The 26356-nt window shown below is 34.6% G+C and overlaps 1 protein-coding gene across 7 annotated transcripts in view; it reads right to left on the bottom strand.

Annotated features, from left to right (window-relative positions):
- The window catches only part of LOC150110258 (thymocyte selection-associated high mobility group box protein TOX-like), a 279484-nt gene that overhangs the window by 3629 nt on the left and 249499 nt on the right, over positions 1 to 26356 (bottom strand). For all 7 annotated transcript variants that reach the window (XM_090398662.1, XM_090398654.1, XM_090398680.1 and 4 more), the window contains 2 exons: positions 20465 to 20725; positions 14149 to 14327 (listed from right to left, as the gene is read on the bottom strand). In XM_090398662.1, coding sequence (XP_090254788.1) covers positions 14149 to 14327; positions 20465 to 20725 — 440 coding nt within the window. The remainder of the gene's footprint in view (positions 1 to 14148; positions 14328 to 20464; positions 20726 to 26356) is intronic.

Here is a 26356-nt window from a genome sequence, read left to right on the forward strand (position 1 = left end):
CTAATGCATTCCTGGATGCTGACAATATCAACTTCTTTCCTAATATCCTCGTTTTTAATATGATATTGCCATTGATGCCATCTGTTCATGCCCCTAATCTTTCTCAAGATTCTCATATCTGCAGTCTCTAGTCTTTGGTCAAGTGTTTTATTTCTAACCCAGCTCTCATATCCATAAGTTAAAATTGATTTGAACACTGTCTTGTATACAGCTAATTTAGTGTTTTGACTAATTTCTCTCTTATTCCATATAAATTTATTCAGTTGGCTTCCTACCATACCGGCTTTGTTGATTCGGTTGTCTATTTCCATATTTGTTGATTCGGTTGTCTATTTCCATATCTGTCTTCACTAAAAACTGAAACTGCCTAAGCAGCTGAAATGTTTTACTTGTTCTATAGGTTCTCCATTCACAATGCAGTTGATATTTTCAATGCTTCTGCCTGTTTTCAGTCTTTGTCTTGTTATTGCTGATTTTCATACCAAATTTATTACAACAGTTGATAATGAATAACAGAGGGGATAATGTACATCCTTGTCTGACACCAGTACTTCCTTCAATTCTGACTGCTGACTTACAACTCAAATAAAGACTAAGCATTGTTTGATATATAATGCCCCATTGACACCATATAACTGTAGTGTATTGAATAGCTTTTCTCTTGGCACCTTGTCATATGCCATTTGCAGGTCTACAAAACTTAAATACAGATCTTTATTATATTCCAACGATTCTCAACTATTTGTTGTAAAGTGAAAATCTGATCTGACAGCCTGTATTTGGCCTGAATCCAGCTTGTTCTTCACCAAGCTTCCTTTCCACAATCCTTCTAAACTGTTTCTCAAGTATACTTGCATAAATCTTAGCAAGTAGAACACTCAGTACGGAAACACCTCTGTAATTCTCACATTCAGTTTTATTTCCCTTTTTTTGTATATGGGTACTAGTTCTACTCCAATCATCTGGAATTCGTCCTTCTAAACTATGCAGTGCAGCCGCTGCAAGACTTTATATCTCCATACTTGAGCAATATCATTTACTCCTGTTGCCTTTACACATTTCAGGCTTTTGATGGCTTCAAGTATAGTTATGTATTCCTGAATGCATACCTGTTGAGTGTTTTTACCATTGTGCTGTCACTGATTGTTTCATTTAGCAATTTTTCAATAATTACTCTATACATCAATGATATTTTTTTTTCCAGTTTTCATGTCACCTTTATCATCTCTAATTACTTTAACAGCACGCTTTTCTCCATTCCTGAAGCCTCTAGAATATTTTGCCACCTTCCTGATATTTATTTTCTATGTTCTTGCCAAAGTCTTCCCATGATTTTTGTTTACCTAGTTTTACAGAATGCTTAGCTTTCTTACATTTCTCTCTGTATTCTCTAAGACAGAAGCTGACTTATTCATCAAGAACTTTCGATATGCTTTCTTCTTTTCATTCACTGCCTCTTTAACTTCCTGTGTCCATTATGGAACTCTGATTCTTTGCAGACAACCTCATCACATGCTTCTCTGGCTGAATCAATCAATGTTTTCTTCAAGGATTGCTGCTGAATCTCCAAGGTTTAGTTCCTGTTCTCAAACTCTTTCATTTTTTCTTGAATAATGGTTGTGTATTTTAGTCTACAGTTCACATCTGAGAGCTACTCAACCTTTATTCGATTTAAAACTTTCTTACATGTTATTCTTTTCAATATGAAATTCAATTTTATCCTGCTCAAGACTGCATGGTGATCACTTCCAATTTCAAATCCTCTGTACACTCTAGTGTCCTGCACATGAGAAAACATCACTATCAACAATAACATAGTCAATGAGGCTTTTCTTATTCTTTGCCTCTTCTCTCCATGTGAATTTATGCACAATTTTATTAAGGAACATTGTGTTAGTAATAATCAGTCAATGTCCTGGACAGAAATCCAACATATTTGCCATTATTATTAGCTTTGCTCTTTTCTCCAAATTTTCCCAAAATATTTTTGTGTCTGACAATAATTTCCTACTCTGCTATTTAGATCCCCAACAAGGACCAACTTTTCTTTTTTAATTGTGTTAGTTGCTTCTCTAAAGCCTCAAAAAATTCCTCCACTTCTACCTTAGTAGAACCTTCTGTGGGACCATAGGCACAAATAAGACTCATTATCCAGTTCTCCATTCTGATATTTGCTCATGCATTCCATTAATAGATGTCTATTTGGATGCTGAATGACAAGGCTGGGTTGGCAATTTGGAATTTAGCTGAATGGCCAAACTGTATTTATACTGAGTTAAACTAACATAAAATTATGATACAGCATGAGAGAATTTCATGCTGCCTGGGAATTGCTTGGTTAAACAGCCCCTGCTGTGTTTATGATTGGCACCATCAGCATAACAAGCATCAACATAAAAGAAATAGAATGAAGAAGATTAAGATAAGTATCAGACTGACATAATAGGTGTAGAGATATAGGTGTATCAGATTGACATAATTGTGTCTGTTTGCTTACTTGGGAAATAGGATTAAAAACCAAGTTTATATAAAATTACTTGGTATCTTGAATGGAATAATAGGTGTTACCAAAACAAAGACAAAACCAGGTGAGATTCTACTTCTAAGCAACAAATATAAGCTGTTACAGGCAATAATAATCAGGAAAAGAATGAGTAGCTGTAGTATTCAACAGTACATGTGAGGATAATCTTCTTGTATGGAAGGCTATATTGAGTAATGTGGACAAATGTCAGAATGGGGAATTCAACAATGAAACTTATTTCTGTCTATGTACCACAGAAGGTTCTACTATGGAAAATGTAAAGGGGTTTTTTGAGGCATTAGAGAAGGCAGTTACACAAAAGAAAAAGTTGGTCCTTGTTGGAAAAGTAAACAACACAGTAAGAAATGATTACTAGACATAGAAATATTTTGGGAAAATTTGGAGAAAAGAGCAGAGCTAATAATAATAATAGTAAGTACCTGCTGGATTGCACAAGGGTGGTACAAAGACTGATGTATCCAACTACTGACCAATTGGTATCTCAGGAGTGGTTGTGAAGATTTTGGAAAAATTGGTTAGGGCTTGCATTCAGAAATGGGTTGACAATAAATCTTTACTTTGCAATGAGCAACATGGGTTTACTAAAAGAAGAATCATGTTTTAGCAACTTGCTCACACTCTATAACAATGTTACCATTGAACTAGACAAGGAGAATTGAATAACAATAGACCAAGCACTGATCCTTGTGTCACACCGCTCGTTATCTTAAATCTTGCAGACTCACATCTCCCATATTCCACTTTTTGATATCTGTCAGTCATCCTCTAATCCATGCTAATATTCTATAATCCAAACCCATATTCTCCAATTTATGCAACAGTCTACCATGCTGTATTCTGTCAAAAGCCTTAGCAAAATTCAAACGTGTCATGGTGTATTTTCCTAAGGCTTTTTGAGAGAATACAGCACGGTAGACTGTTGCATAAATTGGAGCATATGAGTTTGGATTATAGAATATTAACGTGTATAAGAGGATGGCTGGCTGAATGACATATCAAAAAGTGCATGACTGGAAAATTCGCCATAAGACATTTTGCATTAATTTTTGTAAATAATCAATGGATGATAAAGGGTATTATAAAATCATTAAAAAGGCAAATCTTTATTAAGGTGAATGTCAGTGATGCATAACATAATGAAATCATTTAAAAATTGTGCAAATTAAAAGAGATGCTGCGTAAATAATTAACTTTTTGCTGCGGATCGTCAATTCAACAAATCCATCAGTAACATCGCTCATTGGAAAAAATGCTAATGCTATGAAGCTTTTCATTTTCGTGTTAAATTCAGCATCTGTTTGATAGCGTAACTTTAAACCAATGGCAACAATTTTGCGATAAAGATTTTTTGCCAAATGAAATAAACAACCTGTTATAGTTGTTGATGTAAATATGTTAGAAAAAGCACTGATAGTTGCTTTCTGGAAGCCAACCATTATTGTTTCAGAATCTAATGAACGTAAACCCTTTAAGGCACTGAATAATCTGCTCTAAGTTAATTCTGATTTGCCAGGAAGCAAAGCAAAAAGCCGCCATGGAATCCTTAGGGGTCTCGTGTCAGTCAGATGAGTGTCGTTGCTATGACCGTAAAGAAAAAAAAAACACGATTGTTATCTGATGACTATACGATCAACAGCTACAACATGCCAGCTCGGACGTCGCCTGGATCAACAAGGTCCGTGATACCAATCGAACAATCAGGGTTGAATCAAAAAGTGGGATACCAAAAGGAAACAGAAACTAAAACCAAGAGAACTATTATCAGTAGGAACATGGAATGTACAGACACATTGGATGGTAGGAAAACTAGAATTACTTCACGAGGAAATGAAGAGATATCAGTGTGATATACTAGGACTGGTGGTGTTGTGATGGACATCAGTAGGAAAGATACACGTAAATAGATGCGAAGTCATATGGTCATGGCATGACACCAAGCATGAAGCAGGAGTTGGTTTCCTGCTTAACAAAAAAAAAGCTAAAAAAGGCACTCATAGGCTACAAACCAGTCAGTGAACGAATCATAGTAGCAAGATTTCGAGCAAAACCATTTAATATATCAATAGTCCAGATATATGCACCCACATCTGACAGTACAGATGAGGATATTGACTTATTTTACAAAGATCTGACAGAAACAATAGAAACAATACCAAAGCAAGATGTACTAATTATGGAAGGAGATTGAAATGCCAAAGTCAGAATATATAATGATGGTTGGGAAAGAGTCATGGGAAAATATGGTTTCAGAGAAAGAAATGAACAAGGTGAAAAAATGTTAGAATTTGATGTGGACCACAAGATGATAATCTATAACACAAGATTCCAGCAAAAGGAGTGTAGAAAATGGATGTGGTGATCAAATGATGGGAAAACCAAGAAAATGATTGATATAATTATGATTAAAAGAAGATGGATAACATTAGTACAGCAGTGTCGAACTTTTCAAGAAGTGGATATAGACTCAGATCGTAGTTTAGTGATTGCAAACATCAAGTTGAAATTAAAAAGAAAATATAAACCCTATCATCAGAAACAAAGAGAGCAAGAATAAGTGAAGCACAAATAGGAAGAAGGTACAGAACAGTGTTAGAGGAGAAAGAACTGCGGACAAAGAAAAAAATTTGAATCTAAGAGTGAAAGGTGTAATGAAGGCGATAGAAGATGTAGTTAAAGAAACAGTACCTGAAGAAGAGAAGATCAAGAAGAAATGGATTAGACAAGAAACACTAAAGTTAGTACAGTTGAAAAGAATGTTGAAGATAAGAAGGAATAGATACATCAGAACAAACAGAGGAGCAATATAGAAGAAAGTGTAATGGGGTGAAAAAAGCAGTTAGCCAGATAAGATGAAATAGTTAGAACACAATGAAATAATACAGAACAGTACTATGGAGAGCATAAAACTAGGGAGGTGTACATAATGATTAGAACCATTAAGAGAAGGTGGCAACCAAAACAGACCACAGTTCAAGACGAAAAAGGCAAAATCTTGATGAATAATGATAAAATTGTACAGTGATGGACAAGATACTATAGTGAGTTATATGAAAAACAAACTAGATTTAGATAACATTGGGAAACTGAATGAAGAGTTGAAGCAGATATCACCACAGGTGATGAGTATGATATGGAATTGCTCAATTGGTATCATGGACCTTGTTGATCTAGGAGACGTCCGAGCCAGCATGTTGTAGCTGTTGATCATATAGGCATCAGATAACAATCGTGTTTTTTCTTTATGGTCAGAGCATCGACGCTCATCTGACCAACCCTCCTCCTTTATCCAGGCTTGGGAGTGGCATGAGACTCCTAACAATTGCATGGTGGCTTTTTGCTTTACTTCCTGGAAAATCAGAATTAACTTAGAGCAGATTATTCAGTGCCTTAAAGGGCTTACGTTCATTAGATTCTGAAACATTAATTGTTGACTTCCAGAAAGCAACTATCAGTGCTTTTTCTAACATATTTACATCAACAACTATAACAGGTTGTTTATTTCATATGGCACAAAATCTTTATCACAAAATTGTTGCCATTGGTTTGAAGTTACGCTATCAAACAGATGCTGAATTCAACATGAAAAGTAAATGCTTCATAGCATTAGTATTTTTTCCAATGAGCGATGTTATTGATGGATTTGATGAATTGACGATCCTCAGCAAAAAGTAAATTATTTACGCAGCATCTCTTTTAATTTGCACAATTTTTAAATGATTTCATTATGTTATGCATCACTGACATTCACCTTAATAAAGATTTGCCTTTTTAATGATTTTATAATACCCTTTATCATCCATTGATATTTTGCATTAATTTTCAAAAATTAATGCAAAATGTCTTAAGGCATAAATGTTTATGACAAATTTTCCTACACCGAAAATGTTTATGCCAAATTTTCCTAGAACCCAAAAAGTGGTATATGGGAGATGTGAGTCTGCAAGATTTAAGGTAACCAGTAGTGTTGCTTGGCCCACTGTTATTCAATCTGTACATTAATGATATTGGGAAGGATTTGAGAAGTGATATAGCTATTTGCTGATGATGCAAAGATAGGTAGGTAGGGTAATCAGGAATGCTGCAATATGCAGTACTTGCAGAATGATTTGAATAGGCTGGAAATGTGGGCATGGGAAAATGGATGTCAGTTCAATGTCAGTAAATGTAAAGTTGTTCACTTCAGCGTGATTAGATATTCAATGTCATATTATATTGGTGGGATTATGCTTGAAGAAACTGATGAGGCTAGGTATCTTGGAGTGTTAGCAGATACTTGTACTCAATATACTTATACTATCAATATACTTATATTATAAGTATACTCAATATACTTATAATAGCAAGAGAAACATGAAATGAATCAATTCCTGAATTTTGGATAATTTGAAGCTACATCAGTTACTGAAATATCCAAACTTCACTTTGTTAAACTGGTAATATTACTAGACTGTAAATTGTTTAACATGTTACTGTAATGTATGCAAAAATGCATGAAATAACTTTTTACATATATAATAGTACTATTATACATATATAATAGTACATAAACGGTAAAAATACTGTATAGAATTCTGAATCTTAACTTTTTAACTGAATCTAATGTCTTAGATTCTGAATCTAAAATCTTTTTAACTGAATTTAAAATCTTTTTAACTGAACTTTTTAACTGAATCTAAAATCTTAACTGAAATAACTTTTTACATATATAATAGTACTATTATACATATATATATATATATATATATAATAGTACATAAACGGTAAAAAATACTGTATAGAATTCTGAATCTTATATTAAGGGGAAGAAAAAAAAAGTACTAGGGTGCTTAAGGGTCAAAGCTGTATAACTGAGAGGAGACCTCCACATAGCCTTTAAAGGAATGCGGAGAACCGACCAGGGCTTCTGACCTAATGTCCAATCCTCACCTTCTCGTGGTGCACCCTGTTGGGTATCTACTTTGATACTGAACGAACGAGGATGGGCTGGCAATTTGGGATTTAGCCGACCAAATTGTATTCTTATTGGTTAAACCAAAATAAAAAATGATGATACAACATGACAAAATTTCATGCCGGCTGGGGCGTCGCCCGGTTAAACAAGGCCCCCGTTGTTTTTGCCAGGGAACCAGGGCGAACAGCGAAAAGTCAGCTACTGGAACAAATCTGAAAACAAACCCCAACTCAACATCACCAGAGTTAAAGATCGGTACTATCAACGTAAGAAGCCTGAATGGCAAAGAAATGGAGTTAGCTGAGGAATTAGATAAGTACCAGATCGACATAATAGGGGTGACTGAAACAAAAAAGACCAAAACTGGTGAGATCTTTCTGAGCAATAAATACAAAATGTTATATTCAGGCAATAACAATCAAGGAAAAGAAGGAGTAGCCATAGTATTCAACACAAAATACGAGGCTAATCTTCTTGAATGGCAGTCAGTCTCAAGTAGAGTAATGTGGGCAAATATCCGAATGGGGAACTGGACAATGAGACTTATTTGTGCCTATGGTCCCACAGAAGGCTCTACTAAGGTAGAAGTGGAGGAATTTTTTGAGGCTTTAGAAAAAGCAACTGACACAATGAAAAAGGAAAAGTTGGTCCTTGTTGGGGATCTAAATAGTAGAGTAGGAAATGATTGTGAGACATACAAAAATATTTTGGGAAAATTTGGAGAAAAGAGCAAAACTAATAATAATGGCAAATATCTGTTGGATTTCTGCTCAGGACATGGACTGGTTATTACTAACACCATGTTCCAACATAAAAATGTGCACAAATTCACATGGAGAGAAGAGGCTAGGAATAAGAAAAGTCTCATTGACTATGTTATTGTTGATAGTGATGTTTTCTCCCTGGTGCAGGACACCAGAGTGTACAGAGGATTTGAAATTGGAAGTGATCACTATTTAGTCTTGAGCAGGATAAAATTGAATTTCATATTGAAAAGAATAACATGTAAGAAAGTTTTAAAGCGAATAAAAGTTGAGCAGCTCTCAGATGTAAACTGTAGACTAAAATACAGAAATATTATTGAAAAGAAAATGAAAGAGTTTGAGAACAGGAATCAAACCTTGGAGATTCAGTGGCAAACTCTGAAGGAAACATTGATTGATTCTGCCAGAGAGGCATGTGGTGAGGTTGTGTGCAAAGATAAAAAAATCAGAACTCCCTGGTGGACACAGGAAGTTAAAGAGGCAGTGAAGGAAAAGAAGAAAGCATATCAAAAGTTCCTGGCAAATAAGTCAGCTTTTACTCTTACAGAATACAGAGACAAGTGCAAGAAAGCTAAACAGTGTGTAAAACTAGCTAAACAAAAGTCATGGGAGGACTTTGGCAAGAATATAGAAAATAAATATCAAGAAGGTGGCAAAATATTCTGGAGGTTGTTGAAGAAGCTTAGGAATGGAGGAAAGAGTGCTGTAAAAGGAATTAGAGATGATAAAGGTGAAATGAAAACAGGAGAAAAAGATATCCTTGAAGTATGGAGTAATTACTTTCAAAAACTGCTAAATGAAACAAGCAGTGATGACAGCACAGTGATAAAAAACACTGACCAGGCATGCAGTCAGGAATACATATCCATACTTGAAGTAGAAAAAGCCATCAAAGGCTTGAAATGTGGAAAGGCAGGAGGAGTAGATGATATTCGACCAGAAATGCTGAAGTATGGTGGTATAAGAGTCTTACAGTGGCTGCACTGCATAGTTCAGAAAGCCTGGACAGAGGGACGAATTCCTTATGATTGGAGTAGAGCTCTCATAGTACCCATATATAAAAAGGGAAATAAAACTGAATGTGAGAATTACAGAGGTATTTCCCTACTGAGTGTTCCTGGCAAGATCTATGCAAGTATACTTGAGAAACGGTTGAGAAGAATTGTGGAAGAAAAGCTTGGTGAAGAACAAGCTGGATTCAGGCCAAATAGAGGCTGTCAGGATCAGATCTTCACTTTACGACAAATAGTCGAGAAAGCATGGGAATATAACAAAGATCTGTATTTAAGTTTTGTTGATTTGGAAAAGGCATATGACAAGGTGCCAAGAGAGAAGCTATTCAATACGCTGCAGTTATATGGTGTCAATGGGGCATTATATCAAGCAATACTTAGTCTGTATTTGAGTTGTGAGTCAGCAGTTAGAATTGAAGGAAGTACAGGAAGATGGTTTAATGTTAAATCTGGTGTGAGACAAGGATGTACATTATCCCCTCTGTTATTCATTATCTATATGGATCACATTATGAAGGAATGTGGTATTAAACCTGATATCAAAATTGGAGATGTTAATGTCAGCTCTTTGCTTTATGCGGATGATGTAATACTTCTAAATAAATCCGCTACAAGTCTGCAAGATTCTCTGACTAAATTGAATAGCTGTTGTAATAGATATGGTATGAAGGTTAGCAATAAAAAGACAAAGACAATGAAAATAGGCAGAATCATTGAAAATGTCAACTGTGTTGTGAATGGAGAACCTGTGGAACAAGTAAAACATTTTAGCTACTTGGGCACAATTTTTACTGAAGATGGTAAACTAAATATAGAAATAGACAACAGAATCAGCAAAGCTGGTATCGTGGGAAGTCAATTGAATAAATTCATATGGAATAAGAAAGAAATTAGTCGGAACACTAAATTAGCTGTATACAAAACTGTGTTCAAACCAATTTTAACTTATGGATCTGAGAGCTGGGTCAGAAGTAAAACACTTGACCAAAGACTAGAGACCGCAGATATGAGAGTCTTGAGAAAGATTAGAGGCGTGAACAGATGGCATCAATGGCAATATCATATTAAAAATGAGGATATTAGGAAAGAACTTGACATTGTCAGCATCCAGGAATGCGTTAGCAGAGCTAATCTCAGATGGTATGGTCACTTAAATAGAATGGGAGAGGAAAGATTAGCAAAACAAGTGTTCTCTGCCAGGTTTACAGGAAAACGACCCAGAGGAAGACCAAGATATAGGTGGATTGATACGGTACAAAGTGCCTTAGACGATAGAAATATAAGATCTGATAATGTTGGAGTCTTGACAAGTAACAGACTGATTTGGAGGAAAATTGTAGATAGGAAGTTAGTAATGATGTAATTTTTTCATGTAGTACTGTCATATCCTGTACACCCCTTGAGGGTACATGGCAGGAATTTGATGATGATGATGATGATGAAAAAAAGTACTGAATTTAAAGTGAAAGGCTTTTGTAGCCCTGTGGAAATGGTGTTTGCATCAATAGCGCTAGGCAAGGTCTAAGTTCAATTCTAGTCTCTGTCTAGAGGAACCTTTTCTTTGATTGGTTCTTGAGTTAGTCAATCTCTGTCATTAGCAAGCAGATTTTTTTCTCCTGGAAAATCTAGTTTTTTCCATAAACACACAAGAAAAGTGTACACAGAATCCACACAATTTCAGACAATACTATATTGCATTAGAGTTCAGGATCACAAGATGGTGGCACTTGTCTACTGCAATCTCTTCACTGGATGCCATTTAAAATTAGTGGCAATGGTATTGGGCAAGCTATTTCTGGTTAATGGCAAAGACTGACTGCCCCTCAGTCTCAAAAAAGATAGACAGGGCTAATAAGAGCAAATGGCCTCGCCTACTCCCTATGAAAATGAAAGGAAAATATCGATTTTTGGTGATGCTTTCAAATTATTAAGACAGTTGTAAACCTATTATATATTTTGGTACCATGGATAAATGTACACAAACATGACTAACCAGATGGACAGATGAAAATGAAGGTGAATAAAAAAAAAGTGATATGATTAAGTGATTGAAAAAAAAATTTTTTTGATTAAAAAAACATCAGTATACAAATGAAGAGCAAGTTATACAAGACTGTTTTAACCAATATATAAAGAGCCTTACTGAATAAGAATAAATGTAAAAAAGATGATTCTAGTCATTTTCCTGAGAGATATTTTTCAAAAGATTTTTCTCGGTATATGAATTTCTTGAGAAATAACAGAATTTTCCATTTAATACTACAGTTTCTTCCTAAATTTCTAGAGGTTAATGCTATTTAACTTTTAAAGACAACTATGGACACCACATGACTGTCTTTGGCATTGGTGATTCAATGAACACCTTATCTATAGGTTGAATGATATAAAATTCATGTTCGAGTATTACTTGACAATTCGGATCAGTGAGCAATCATGATTACAATTACATCAGCCCTTCATGCTAGTGGCAAGTGTTCCCCCCTCCCATTCAACTTTCTTATACAGTCTCAAAACATTCTTGCATATCTCTTTCAAAATGAAACACCTGCTCATTTCTAGTCCTAACTGGATATAATATTCAAACATGCCCTTTTCAAAAAGCAAATCAATATCTGTGTAGTATGGTATAATTTTTGAAACATAAAAAGATCTGCACCTATTACTTATATAGGAATAGGCAAAGGATCCAAGGCATTACAGTAGACAATATGTACCATGGTGTGTGTGTGTGTGTGTAGAAAACTCAATGAATGATTCCAGTCAGCACAAGAATTTGTGCTTGTAGAAACTGATTACAGTGTAATCTATAAATACCTGTAAAAACCCTGAAATCAGATTAAAAAAAAAGCACACTTTACCACATTTTAGAATATCCAATTATTAATCAGAACAGAACTGGTAAATGCCATTTGTTGCTTTCATAATTAGCACTAGCCTCCATGCACTACAGTATTCATCAGATGCATATATTCATAAATAGTACTGGTACTTGAGATGAGTCTTGATAACATTTCTTTCTTATTATATATATATATATATATATATATCCATCTTGGCAGTGGGTGCACATTCATTGAAATATAAGAAGCTGTTCCAATAAGTTTATATTGTTGAGTATGTCCACCATTTTATGTTTCTTCTACATAAAACTCATAACATATTATTACAATTGTAATTAACATCAGGACTCCAAGTAGTTAAAAGACTTATCGTGGGAGATCCAAACTTTCATATGAAAAGATTATCAAACCATGCCTTCAATACATTCACCACACTCTCAGACAATGCATTCCACTCAAAAACTACTCTCCGTGCAAAGAACCTGCTCCTCTTCACTCCCTTCCTTACACCCTCCTTATACAGTCCTCTACTCTATGAAAAATTTCCTTCACATTAATCTGATAACAATCCCTTATCAACCAGTATATCTCAATCACACACCCTACCTCTCTTTCTATTCACAAGGCTCTGCAAATTACATTCTCTCAATCTGTCCTCATATATCCCACATTCCATGGACCTGACATTGGCAGTGAATCTTCTCTGGATCCTCTAAGACATCCTCATTCCCTTGAAAACCAGGTGACCAGATCTCTGCAGTAGTCCATATGTAGTCTGATCAAAGCCTTATACAAGGGACTCATAACCTCTTGCTTCTGCATGTCAAAGTCCTCCTCATCATTGATGTAATCCAATATGATGTTCTTGCAACTTCAGCAATGCAACCCTAAACTTCAAGTTTCTGTCCACCATCACACTCAATCTTTAGTCTTTTTCACCTCTTTTAAAATTTCCCATTAATTATATATGCTGCATCCCATCTTTTCCTACCAAATCTCAAGACCTTACACTTCGCAACATTAAACTGCCAGCTCCACCTACCCACTCACATAGTCTATTGAGTCCCCCTGTAAAACCACACATCTGCACTACGTCTCATAATTCTTCTGAGCTTTTCATCACCTGCAAACATTTGAATATCTCCAGTTAAACTGGTCCCTATATCATTAGAATATAAGTTAAACAATAATGGCCACAAAATAGACAAATGGCACCCTGCTAGTCATCTTCCTCTTTTGGGATAATACAGCCTATCCTCTCAAACATAGCTGACAGCCAATCAGCTATCCTACTCATTAGTCTTTTATCCAATCCCATCTGTTTCAATTTAGTTAAAAGTTTGTCATGTGGCACTCCATCGAAGGCCTTTGAAAAATCCATACCACTTACAGCCGTGGATGAAGTATACTCTTTTCTACTTGTTTTTATGTTGCTTCACCAAAAACATTACACTTCACAAGAAATATTTAGATACACCTGATTAAAGCAGGTTTTTTTGCCCTTTTATATTAATGTAATTAAGAGTCTGTGTAGCTCAGTGGAAGGTTGTGTGTGTGCCCACAGTGCTAGGCCACCTGAAGAATGGGTGACCTATGTTGAATTCTAGTCACTGACTAGAAAAACTTTTTCTAAGCTTTATTTCAATCAGTTCCAGAGTCAGTCGATCACTGGCAAGCAAGTTTTTTTCTCCTGGAAACTCTTGTTTTTCATCCCTTAAACTCAAGAAAATCGACCTTAGAACACACACTATTTCAGACAGCAAAATCTAACGTTAGGATTAGGAGCTACAAGATGGCAACACTTGTCAGCCACTGCTCTTCACCGGATGCCATGTATAATTTGTGAAAAACTTAGGCCAGCTATTTCTGATTGCATATAAAGATAGAACAAAAAATCCTCAGCCCACTCATTATACTAATGTACTATAGGTTTAAAAGCTTTCATTGGTGAAAGTCACATAAAAAAAAATAGATCAATATATTTTAAAACAAGAAATCAACAGTTTTATATTTTATAAAAATTATTTATGCATACCGGCAATGTGAAACAACACATTCACTACTGCAATATTCCCTGTCCCAATCAGTTGATTCAACTGCTGGATTTGGACAACCATTCCTTAAGCAGCTTTGAAGTGCAGACTGGGGAATCATTCCTTGCGATACTCCCATGCCTTGATTACCAGACAGAGACATTTGATGTGGAGGGTGAGGCTAAAAGAAATAAATAAGAAATGTAAAAACCAGAGTGTATTAAATAAGCAGCACTCACTCTATAATTTGTCCATTTAAAATTGAGATTACAAGCATTTCAACATCTACAGTAACTTTATTCAGTAATTCATTTTTTTTTTAAATTAAAAATCCAATATCTTAGAAATACAAAGATAAAAAAATGATTTTTATAATATTTTCATGCAAAGATACTTTAACAGTTCCTCGACATGTAAATATGTACATGTTGAGAAATTTGGTCCAAGTTCTCAAATGATACATTTTCTGCAGTTTCTAATTTAAGACTTAATGCAACCAATCACTAGCATGATTTGTTGAACATAAATAGTAGCAAGAATAAAGAGGATCATTCTTTCCAGCTGAAAGTGTAGAAGATATTCTGTTCTAGAGAATCTCATTCATTGTTTACATTTCTGAAAATCTTGAATAAATTCATAAATTCAAAAAGCAGTATGAAAGATCATATTTCAAATCTATTTCCAATTTTGTAATAGCAAGTTGATGAAAAATTGAATCCAAATAATTATATCTTAACAGACATACCTGTATTATTCAGGAAAAGAAACAAAGAATAAGCTGGCTGTTATATTTTGACAAATGAACAAATTATGCACATAGCAGATCAATGATTATTATGATCATTTCTTGGTATATGCAATATTTGTTATGGTCATCATATCATGTACTCAGTTTCAGAAAGCTGGAGAGCAACACCGATATAATAAAAGTTTTATATATCACTTTAACACAGGAGAGGATGTAGAACCTATAGCAAATCAATGATGTACACAATATATGGGTAGGTATCAATAAAGAAGTAATCTGTAGATATTCTTTTTGAACAAATTGAGGTTCTTTGAGGAATAATTCATGGGAGAATGGTAATTGGTGCTTATAATATCATGTAGGCACAGATACAATATTAGGTGTTCTTAAAAGCAATAATGCTAAGGAAACTTTTTTTCTTCTTTAATCTTATTTCTTCAATTAACTGATAAAGAATATAGTAAAATATGTCAATGATTATTCTCCTCCATCTATAACCTATTCTTTGCTATAAAATAGGCCACTTGCTTTATATAGTTTCTTCCAAATTTGATCATTCTCAAACATTATACATAAAGCATGTATTTTATGTATATGTAGAATATCAGGAATGCAAAATTTGAACAATGGTTAAAATTTTGCATTCTCAAATTTGTAAGCTACAAATCTCAGATATTAATATAGTATATGTCATAAGATGACATATCACCACGTGTCTTAAGGGAATGTTCTAAGGAATTAGCATCGGCCTTGGCCTACTTATCTAACAAGTCTTGCAACAGTACAAGTCCCAAAGGAGTGGAAGGAAGACAAAATTGTTCCACTTCACAAGGCTAAGGCAACAAATTATAGACCAATCTGAATATCACGAGTTGTAGTTAAGGTATTGCAGAGGTTGGTGAGAGATAGGATACAAAAGTGGGTTTATAACAGTGGCATTCTTTCTACTTGTTAACATGGGTTTGTTAAAGGGAGGTTGTGTTTTACCAACTTGCTTATACACAACTTGCTGATAGGTTGATGTTGGGATGGGTTTAACTGTGATATCCAACTGTTTGCAGATGATACAAAACTGGGGAGAGTGAAGAGGAATCAAGCAGATGTGGCTTTATAGGAGGATTTGAATAGATTGTATGAGTGGGCAACAGTATGGAACTATCGATTCAATGGTGTAAAGTGTAAGGTTCTGAAATTTGGTAGCCAACAATGAGATGCAAAGTATACACTTGGCAGGGAAATTTCGGTGGAAGTTGAAGAGATAAAAGACCTTGTAGTGGTGATAGGCAAGGATCTGAAATTCAGACCTTAACTAGCAGAAAAGAGGTTCTGGTTCCATTATAAGGCCTTGGCCTACTTATCTAACAACGTATGGATTATTGTATGCAGATTTAGTCCCCTGGTTTTCATGATGATGACTATGTTGGAAAGCGTCCAGAGAAAACTGACTAAAGTTGTAATGGGTCTTTGGGATATGAGGACAGATTGAGGGACTGTAGTAAGCAAAATCTTGTGAATAAGAGGAAGAGAGGGAGAATATGATTCAGACGTTTAAGTCAGTAAAGGTTTGTTGCCAGATTAACGTGGAAGAAATTTTCACAGAAAGGGGGTAGAACAAGGAGACATACCTGGAAGCTGTATAAGGAGAGTGTGAGCAGGAGCATAAGGAGCAAGTTCTTTGCACGGATAGTGGTTGGAGAGTGGAATGCGTTGCCTGAAATTGTGGTGAATGTAGATCCATTGAATGAGTTTAAAGCAGGGTCTGATGGGCTTTGTGTATATCAGTGTTTGTCTCATGTTAGAGGCTTAATGGAGTAAAATAGCACTAAGAAAGGTTTAAAAATGTTATTTAATTCTTCCAACATTTCATGTCAGTCACTGAAACATTGTCAGGGATTACAATATGAGACTTGTAACACATGCACAAAGGCAACACAAAACTAAGTGAAACATATGGCCGAAAAGACTAGAGTCTTAACTAGGTAGGCAACTAGTGTCTGCCTCCCACGATGAGTCTTTTGACTCCATGGAGGTCTGGTGTTAATAATAATAATTCGAATTCCACAATTCATTTTTCACATGATTCTTTCTATCTTGTGTTGATGCTAAAGGATCATAATATTTGACAATGTTCATTATGAAATATAAAGACAGTGGCTTCTGATTTTGACATGGATCTAAGGATCACTGCAGACTTCAGCAGTACAATGCCTACCACAAGATAAGAGGTCATACACCTCCATACACAATGTACAATATCTAGCAACCTATCTAGAGTACAATATTATCAATAACTGTGGAAAATACTGTATATACTGTGGAAAGTAACATATATATACTCATACAATTAAAATAGCAATACTCTTAGCCAATATGTTACAGGCATTAATCTGATGGATTTCATGGTTTTATAGGCATCAAAATTAATTGATCGTTACACTTATGGTTTACTGACAGATTCATCCTTAAGGAATAGAAGTTGATAGATGATATGTTATAGTATAATAAAATTAATTCAAGGAAGGAAAACATTCTTGACTGACATATTCTATATAATGATGTTATAAGCAGAAAAATTACATTAAAAGGTAAAAATCTAAGAAAAAGTGTGTGCACATTCATAAGCATATTTTAGTGAAAATTAGAATCCTCTCACAACACACATCTTATTCTACCATCCTTTTCAATGTCTCTCTCACTCTCAGAGCATATTTTATGCTCATACTGCCATACTTGAAAGACTATAAACAGTAATCTTGAAACACCTTTGCTACAGTAGCATCCCATTAAGCACAGAGAGTGATTATTAAGAGAGTGATTATGATGTGGAGTTATCTTTTACTGTTTTCATTGAACTACTATATTATTTTTGTCTGAAGATGTAAATTTAACTGAACTCTTGGAAATATTTACATGGATGTATACATTCTAATAAAGTAACCAGTCAGAAAAAAAGATGCATATTTATATATGTGTGCATGCATGCATCTCTTCATACCCCTTAATTAGAAAGACTAAATATGAATTTGTACAAGATGTAAGACCCATTTAAAGTACTTTTTCAACTGAAGGTTAGTCATTTAATCCCATATGGAGGTGGCAAAATTTTTATTCACAGGACTTGTGTTTCTCCTCATCACTCCTGCCAAATGCACAAACCAACCAGAGAAGTGACACTGACATATGTATTGACAGGTGAAGTGTGAAACAGACAGGTGAAAAAGAGTAACAATTATGTTTATGAAAGAAAAGTGAACTTACCGAAAAACAAGCCTCCAGGCCAAATATATAAAGAATGATTAGATAGGATTATATATGTGTGTGTGTGTGTGTGTGTGTGTGTGTGTGTGCATGTGTTGTAGATAGAAGTAACATCATTTCCAGCTCTCCGTAAAGTCACAATGCTCATTCACACACACACACACACACAAAAAAAAAAAAAAACTTTTAGCAAACAGCCTTGACCTAGAACTGGTTTCATAACAAAACTGTGCTACATGCTATTATGTCCAATTTAGTTAGTTATTCACATTTGACATCACTTTGACACTGTATGGTACCTCACAGGGTTTTGGGAGTGATTCCTGCTGCTAGAAGAAGTGGTAAGGTCACAGAATCCCTTTTCACACAAAGTTAGTAAATTACCTTAGCTAACTGAGGATTATGCCTGGTGTGTAAGAAGTGAAGATAATGCTTTTCTATCTTAAAAAATCGTGAGTAAAAAATGGATATGTGTTGCTTTTCTGGTCTGTTTAACCTTGAACAGTTACAAAATTCTCCGTAATTTCTTTCTTACCTTCTAACATGGTGCAAGATATACATTTGTAAGCCTGCTCTGGACAAGTCAATACAGTCTCTTGAGTTTATAATCCATCTCTTTATTAAAAACAAACAAATAAATCTGCACGGCGAAGTTGATAATGTAACCATACTCCAACCAACGGGCTGTTGGAATCCTGTCATAATCATGAACTTTTGTGAACAGGTTTAGGTGAGAGATGAATTTCAACACCCAATGTGAGACCACTATCCCACTTACTGAAGGCAAGTGGCTTGAAAATGTTCCACATTTGTCTTTAGAGCAGGGTTTCTAGATGATGTATAAATAAAAATAAATAAAAATATAAAAAAAAACTTAGCCTACTCATAGTACTAATGCACTATATGTTACAACCTTACACAGCAGGAGTCAAATATAAATAAATAATGTAATGTCCTGACTATAACCACAATAACTGCTTTAATGTGCCATGAAAGAAATTTTACTCCTTTCTGGTAAAAAGTTGGTGGTACTATCTCTGTTTCTCCTTTAAAGCATAAGTCTTCCCAAAGATGTTCTATTGGCAGAACAACATTAATGGGCTCTGGCCACCAATGTTCTGTGTTCGCATGGTACTCTCTTAACCAATCATCATTATATATTATTATTATTATTATTATTATTATTATTATTATTATTATATATAAAATTCATTATTTTGTACTATGAGGCATTACTGTGAAGATATAAGGGCTATGATCATAACATTTCTATGCTGCTGAACACTTGCAAATGTCAAGAACATAAATGTATTATCCATAGTTATGATTCTATACACAATGATAATCCATGTCACAAGAGGCAATCCCCCTCATCATCGCAGGCAATGCTTTTCAAAACTTCACTGTTGAGACAAGAAATGAAATTAAAAAGCATTCTCTAGGCATCCTCCATACCCAAGTATTTCACCAAATAGGAACAGCATGCAGATTAACTTGTTGCTCCACAGCCTGGGTTGTATGCTTTAACATATGATAACTGACAATGTGTATTTATTGTTAACAAAGCCTGTGTAAAACTATGTAAAAATAAATAAAAATATTCTAAAATTAATGAAAAAATAGAAAAAAATCCTTAGCCCATATACTATGTACTATAGACATACAACCTTTCTTGAGTAGGAATAATCCATAAAAATGTATGGGATTTGTATGAGTAGCAAAGAATTCTGTAGCAATAATGGCTAAAGAGTTGACCTTCAGGAGTACACTGAAAAGTGGTGAGGACATCACAAGAGGTTTTGATGATAAGATGAATAATGACAAGTAGAGACAAGAAAGTGACAGTTCAATCATACTGGCTTGGCTTTATATTAATCCAGATGTAACAGATCTGGAATACTGCATTGAATTACAGCTGACGTAACTAAGGATACGAGGCCAACATATATGTCTATTAATTATGTGTTTTTTTTTTAGTCCATTTGGGCTGTTTTTCATGAACAACTCAAACTTTTCAACTATGAAATAGACTAACTCAGCTTCATATGAAATTGGCCTGGTTGGCTGAGTGATTAGTGTACCTGCTCTCCAACCAACAAGCTGTGGGTTCGAATCCCACATGGGCATGGATGTTTGTGATTGTGTTTATTTAAGTTAAATATATCTATGAAAAACGTCTAGAAAATAAAACTTTCAGCCACAGTATAAAATGTAAAGCAGTATTTAGACTAGAACCATAATATGAAACACTTAACATGATTCACATTTCAGTTTTCCAAAAATTTACAAGGAAAAAATTTACAAATACTTACAGATGGAATCATATTTGGGGAATAGGATGGGTTATTTGAGACTGCTTGGCTGACTGGATGGACCTGATGAGGTGGAGTAGGACTGGAAACAGGCATAAGCTGAGAAACTGGGGGCCTCATACCCATACTGTGTACCATTTGTGATGGTGGCATATGATGCATCATTTGGGGTGCTGAATGTGGAATATGCTGCTGAGGATGAGTCTGAACCAAATGAGGATGCTGATGATGGACCATAGCTGTAGTAGTGGTCATAGGATGCTGGAGAGAAGAGACAAACAAATCAAAGCACATAAAATTTAGGAATCAGGAAGTGAAAACAACAAATCAATTTTCTCGATACAATTATTTTCATTTACCAGAGAAAGAAAAGTGCTTTCAACAGGTATTTTCACAATATAATTATTCCAAGATTTCCAACCAATTCAAAGAAAGATAATATAAAATGAAGTTATAGAAAAGTTTACAGAAAAACATTGTAAACCCAAATATATTAACATTTGGAATCCAGCTTGAACTTCAGAATACTGAAGTTCAAGCTGGATGACATTAATCTTAATGTTTAATATTTAAAAACAAGAACAGTGATTATCAGTTTTACAACATGTTTGTAAATGAGACAGCAAATAAAAATGTGAAAAAGATGTGTGCACGTGTACCTCATGAAGATAACATAACTGTTAAACTTTTACAGAAAATCCAAACTAAATGCCATGTTTAATATCTACTGTGTAGCAAAAGTAACAAAAATATTAACACAATGCAAATAAACTAGATTTGAAAAATGAAGGCATACAACATCAAAAATGTTGAAGTGGTTAGAAATAATCAACACTTTCTAGGATAAAATTATTTACTAAAAATATAACAGTAGGTCAGTAGTAATAGTAGCAATAATGACAGACAGCTATTAATAAAGTGTGTAAAATATTGCAGATGATTAAAAAAAAATCCTGATTTCAAAATCAAATGATTAAATAAACTGTGTTATTAAGTATAAAACAAATACCTGAAGAATTCCAAAAGTTTGTAACATTAGCACCACTTTTTGAAATATTTTAACATGATGAACATACTGTACATGCAAATATAAAGAGCACAGCTAGATTACTCTCATTACAATCTCCTTCAGAGCAACTGTTCTAAGTGTCTTTTCTTCAGCACTATTTAAGGCATAGCATCACAAAGGAAACAAATTATTAAGTCACTGCACTCTACTTGGAATATTCATCCAACAGCAAATATAAAACATTCAGTGCTAGAAAATCTTTTGTTTATTAATATATTTTTATTATTCAGTACTATCTTATATGATCATTTGAAGTCACATATATACTGAGTTACATGATATCTGACTTCCTGACATCCAACCTGTTCTATGAGGAGGCAGCAGTATTGACCAATATCTCTTTCCCTCCACCTCTCAGAAAATATATAATTAACAATGCTGTCATTACGTTGATTAATCATCCATCTATCACAAGCATTTTATCATTTTATGACAGAGTTTATATCATTCTCTAAACACTTTTGCCATTACGGAGTAAGATGCTGTATGTCAAATCCTAAAAAGGTCTTTACTCCAATATCAGAGCTCTTTGCAAACAGCTTGTTTCAACTTCTTGTCATCAACTACCTTAAGAGATGGCAATTAGAGAGTGCCAGATCTGGGCTATGGGTGGAATGGGGAAGAACAGTCAAACCAAATGTTACAACCACATCCTTTGTGTGCAAACAGGTGTAAGGTTGGGCATTAATATTCTTGTGGGTATCTCTAGGGATGCAGTTTTTCTATTTTTGCCATCTCCACATGCCGTTTCAAATTCATTATAGTGTCTCCCTCTGCAAAAAGTCCACAAGCAATACCCCATATGGAGGTGCCTGTATAATAATAATAATTAATAATATTTTTCCCAGAACATGGCTACCATGATTTTGCCCATGAAAAGCTGTATTTTGAATTTCATTTTATGTAGCAAATTGAGATGATGACATTCCATCAACTGTCTCTTTATTTGAGTTATATCAATAATGGTAAACCCATGTTTTATTACTGAGAAGACTATGATTGACAGGAAAGTATATCCCTCATTCTTATATGCTGCAGAATTTCCACATGGATGACTTTTCAGGCTTTGTATTTGTCAGTTTTTCACGATCCATCATGCACAAACCTTTAGCAAAATCGTTAATGATGGTCATCACTGCTGGTTTTCTAATACCAACTGCACTGCATGTAGTTGTGTGTGTGTGTGTGTGCTGATTCTTGATTTTGTATATGGCTAGTTTGTTTTTTTGACTAATTGTTCTCTTATTCCACATAAATTTATTCAGTTGACTTTTTACCAGTTTTGCTAATTCTGCTGTCTATTTCCATATAGACAGCAGAATTAGTTAATTTGCCATCTTCACTAAAAATTGTGCCTAACTAGCTGAAATGTTTTATTTATTCTATAGGTCCTCCTCTATTCAGAATGCAGTTGATGTTTTTTAACGTTTCTGCCTATTTTCATTGTCTTTGTCTTTTTATTGCTAATATGAAATGGAATGGAGTGGAAGAGCTTAGGCAAAGAGTTGATGAAAATGAAGCATTTGGAAGATGAAATTAAACATCTAAAAAAGAGACTAGCTGATGTGAATGAGAAGGAGGAAGTTAATATTACGAAAAAAGAGTAAAAGGATAATCATATATCATTGTATGGGGACTCAATAATTAGAGATTTCATAATTAATAAAATATACAAAACATACTTTTCTGGTGGAACATTGAAACAAATAACTGAAGCTTTGCAGAGAAGGGAAGAGCAGACATCAGAATTAGTGGTAGTTGTGGGCAGAAATGACTTAGTTAGTGAAAAAGGGAATGTTGATAGAGACTTGAGGAAGTTGTTGCAGGAGATAAAGAATAATAGTGTTGTTTCCTAGATATGAAAATAGTGAGTTGAGAAGAGGAGAGCAGAGATAATGAATAGCAAGTTGGCTGAATTGTGTAAGGTGGTTCAAGGGGGATTTAAGTTTGTGAATCTGTGGAATGAATTTGAAGGAAAGTTGGAATGGTTTAAAGTTGATGAATTGCATTTGAATCAGGTTGGTGTTTGGCATTTAGAAAGGCTATTGTTTGCTGAGAAGGATAGAATCAAGAAGTTGATGTAGCTAACGATCAAAGAGTACAAGGGAAGCAGGATAGCACAGCTAAATGGGTTATATGGCAGAAGGAAGATAGATATGAGGTTGAAAATGTGATTGCAGCAGGACAAGGTGATGGAATGCAAGTGAGGATGAGACAGGTATGAATGGCAGTCAGAGTCAGAGTGAGGATCAGGGAAAAAGGAGTGGTCAGACTGAAGAGAGAGACAGAGGTGTGTTATAGCAGCTGGAGTAGAGAATGTTCATGTACCTCAAAGGCACATGGATAGTTATGTTTGTATACAAATGTAAGGAGTAGTCGAAATAAGAGAGAGCTGAGTCTGTTGTATTGATCAAATCAATGTGCTCAAAGATAATCAGTATAAGTGAAACTTGGTTGTCTGAGGATGATGTGTTGTCAGGAATAGAAATGGAAAGATATACAATTTTCCAGGATAGGAAGGTGAAAACAGGAAGAGGGGAGGTACTGTTAATGATTGCAGAGGAATTGGGTCCACAAAGTATGGAAGTTGATAGTACATGTACAGATTTTGAATCTGTGTGGTGTGAAGTTGAAATTAACAGGCTAGTATATCTGATAGGATGGAGTTATAGGCCAGAGAATGTAAAGACTACTGATTGTGAAATGTTTAGGCAAATTGGTTGGGCATGTGAAAAGAAGGCTATCCTGATAGGTGACTTTAATTACAGGAACAAGGAGAGTGAGTCTGTTGAATTTGTGAGGGATAAATATCTTAAGCAGCATGTGACTGAAGCAACTTCACCAGATGTAGTTGTTAATGAAGTATTAACACTACCACTGGTTAGTGAGAGTGATCATGAGGGACTTGTTTGGGAAGTGGTGAAACAAGAAAAGGTTATTGCCAAAAAAAAGGATATATGTGGAATTATAAGGTGGGTGATTATGGTAATTAAGTCAACCAGCATCAATATATTTCTAGATGAGCTGTGAAGAAAAGATATCGATAGTGAATGGGAATTCAAGCTGCTTCAGGCATCCAATAAGTAAAGTAATTTTTACATTGGGCGATGCAAAATTTACTGCCTAAAGATACAGAAACAACTATAACACGTTGGGCCATAGCATGCTGGATAAAAGGCAGAAAGACACTACACCTAGGCTGGCATACAATCATCTCTATATACCCATTAAATGTTATGAAATAAGTGTATTATCTAACCTTTGATGTAAAAGACTAATCAACTTAATAGCAAAAACAATAAGGCATGGTTAGTACAAGGGTGGGAGTGGGGATAGGCTGATAATTTCTGATAAACCCCTAGAACAAAAATAACTGGTTTGTGCAACACAGGAAAGACTTTTCTCAGAGGATTACAGCAGCACTGTAACAAGTGTATAACACTTCATGGAGAATAACGTGTAAGTTACACGGTTCTTCCTCAATTCCTTCATGGTGATTATCACAACTTCTCAGCACACCCTTGTATAACTCCATAGGTGCAGATAAAAAGATGGTGCTACTCCCCAGACTACAGCTTTACTATGCTTGCATTAAGCAACAGGTTAACGAGCCCTATATAAAGTAGAATATGCCACTTAACTAAACAAGAACAATGACTGAAGTGAGCACAAAAATGAAAATACAGTATTGTTAGATAATATAGCAGTTAACAGTTACCCCACTCTCATGTTTGAATACCCAGCTCATTGCATCAAAAAATAACAAATTGTTGTAAAAGAATTTTAAAAAAATCAAGAACAACAACATCAGTTGTAAATGTCTGTGCTTGCAATCATTTTTGATACTGAAACTTTTTTGCGAATTTTTGTTTATGAAATGTGTAATATTTGAAATAGCAGTTGTAAGTATTTAATGATGAAACCCTTTGGCAAGGAGAAGGAAAACCACCAGAAAGAATAAGGGCACTCCAGTTTAATACTAATTTCTATTAGTGGTAATCTATGGATTTTGTATATTCATCCTATATTATAGGATGAATCCACCAATCAACCAATGTCAATTCATAACTTGGTTTTCTATTATTTCCTTTCTATCCTGAACAAAATAAACAGTGTAATAAAACCTTATATAATCACTTGAGAATGGTTTGCATAATTAGAAGAAATGATAATATTTCTAATAATTAAATAATTAATTATTTCTAAAAATAATTAATAATACATTGTTGAAATAAGCATTAGAACACCACTCCTATTTTAGAATGAAACATACCAATATGTATATTCCTGTCATCATACATGACCCACACTGCTACATAAATAAAGCAAATATATACCCTCAGAGTTGACTACATTTATGTACTGTTAATGGCATACAAAGAAGAATTTATAGACTTTAAAAGAGGTGTTATTATAGGTAGGGTGACATATCAATGGCTTTCCATTTGTGAAGCTGGTAAAAAAAAGATTGCATCACTCAAAACTGACAACAGAAAATATTATCAGTAAAAAGAAATGCCAAAGGGTGCCACCTCCGCCAAGATCCAGAAAGTGAACATCAAGGATGGCATGCAAATCTCAGCAATCTAACACAGAAACAATCAATCAGAAATTCAAAGAGTCTATAGAATTCAGGTTCATAGTAAAACACTAAGAAATAAACATATTTAATAAACATAGAAATAAAAATAAAAATATCTGCACAGTTCAGCTGCAAATAAGAAAGGCAGATGCATGCTAAACACAATAGCGATCAAGATTGCAAACTATACTGGTATAAACATGAATATGTATATTCCTGTCATCATGCATAGTCCATACTG

Source organism: Typopeltis vanoorti, chromosome 1, assembly GCF_054136105.1.
Source record: "Typopeltis vanoorti isolate ZY-2024b chromosome 1, IOZ_Tvanoo_1.0, whole genome shotgun sequence".
Taxonomy (NCBI): Eukaryota; Metazoa; Arthropoda; class Arachnida; order Uropygi; family Thelyphonidae; genus Typopeltis; species Typopeltis vanoorti.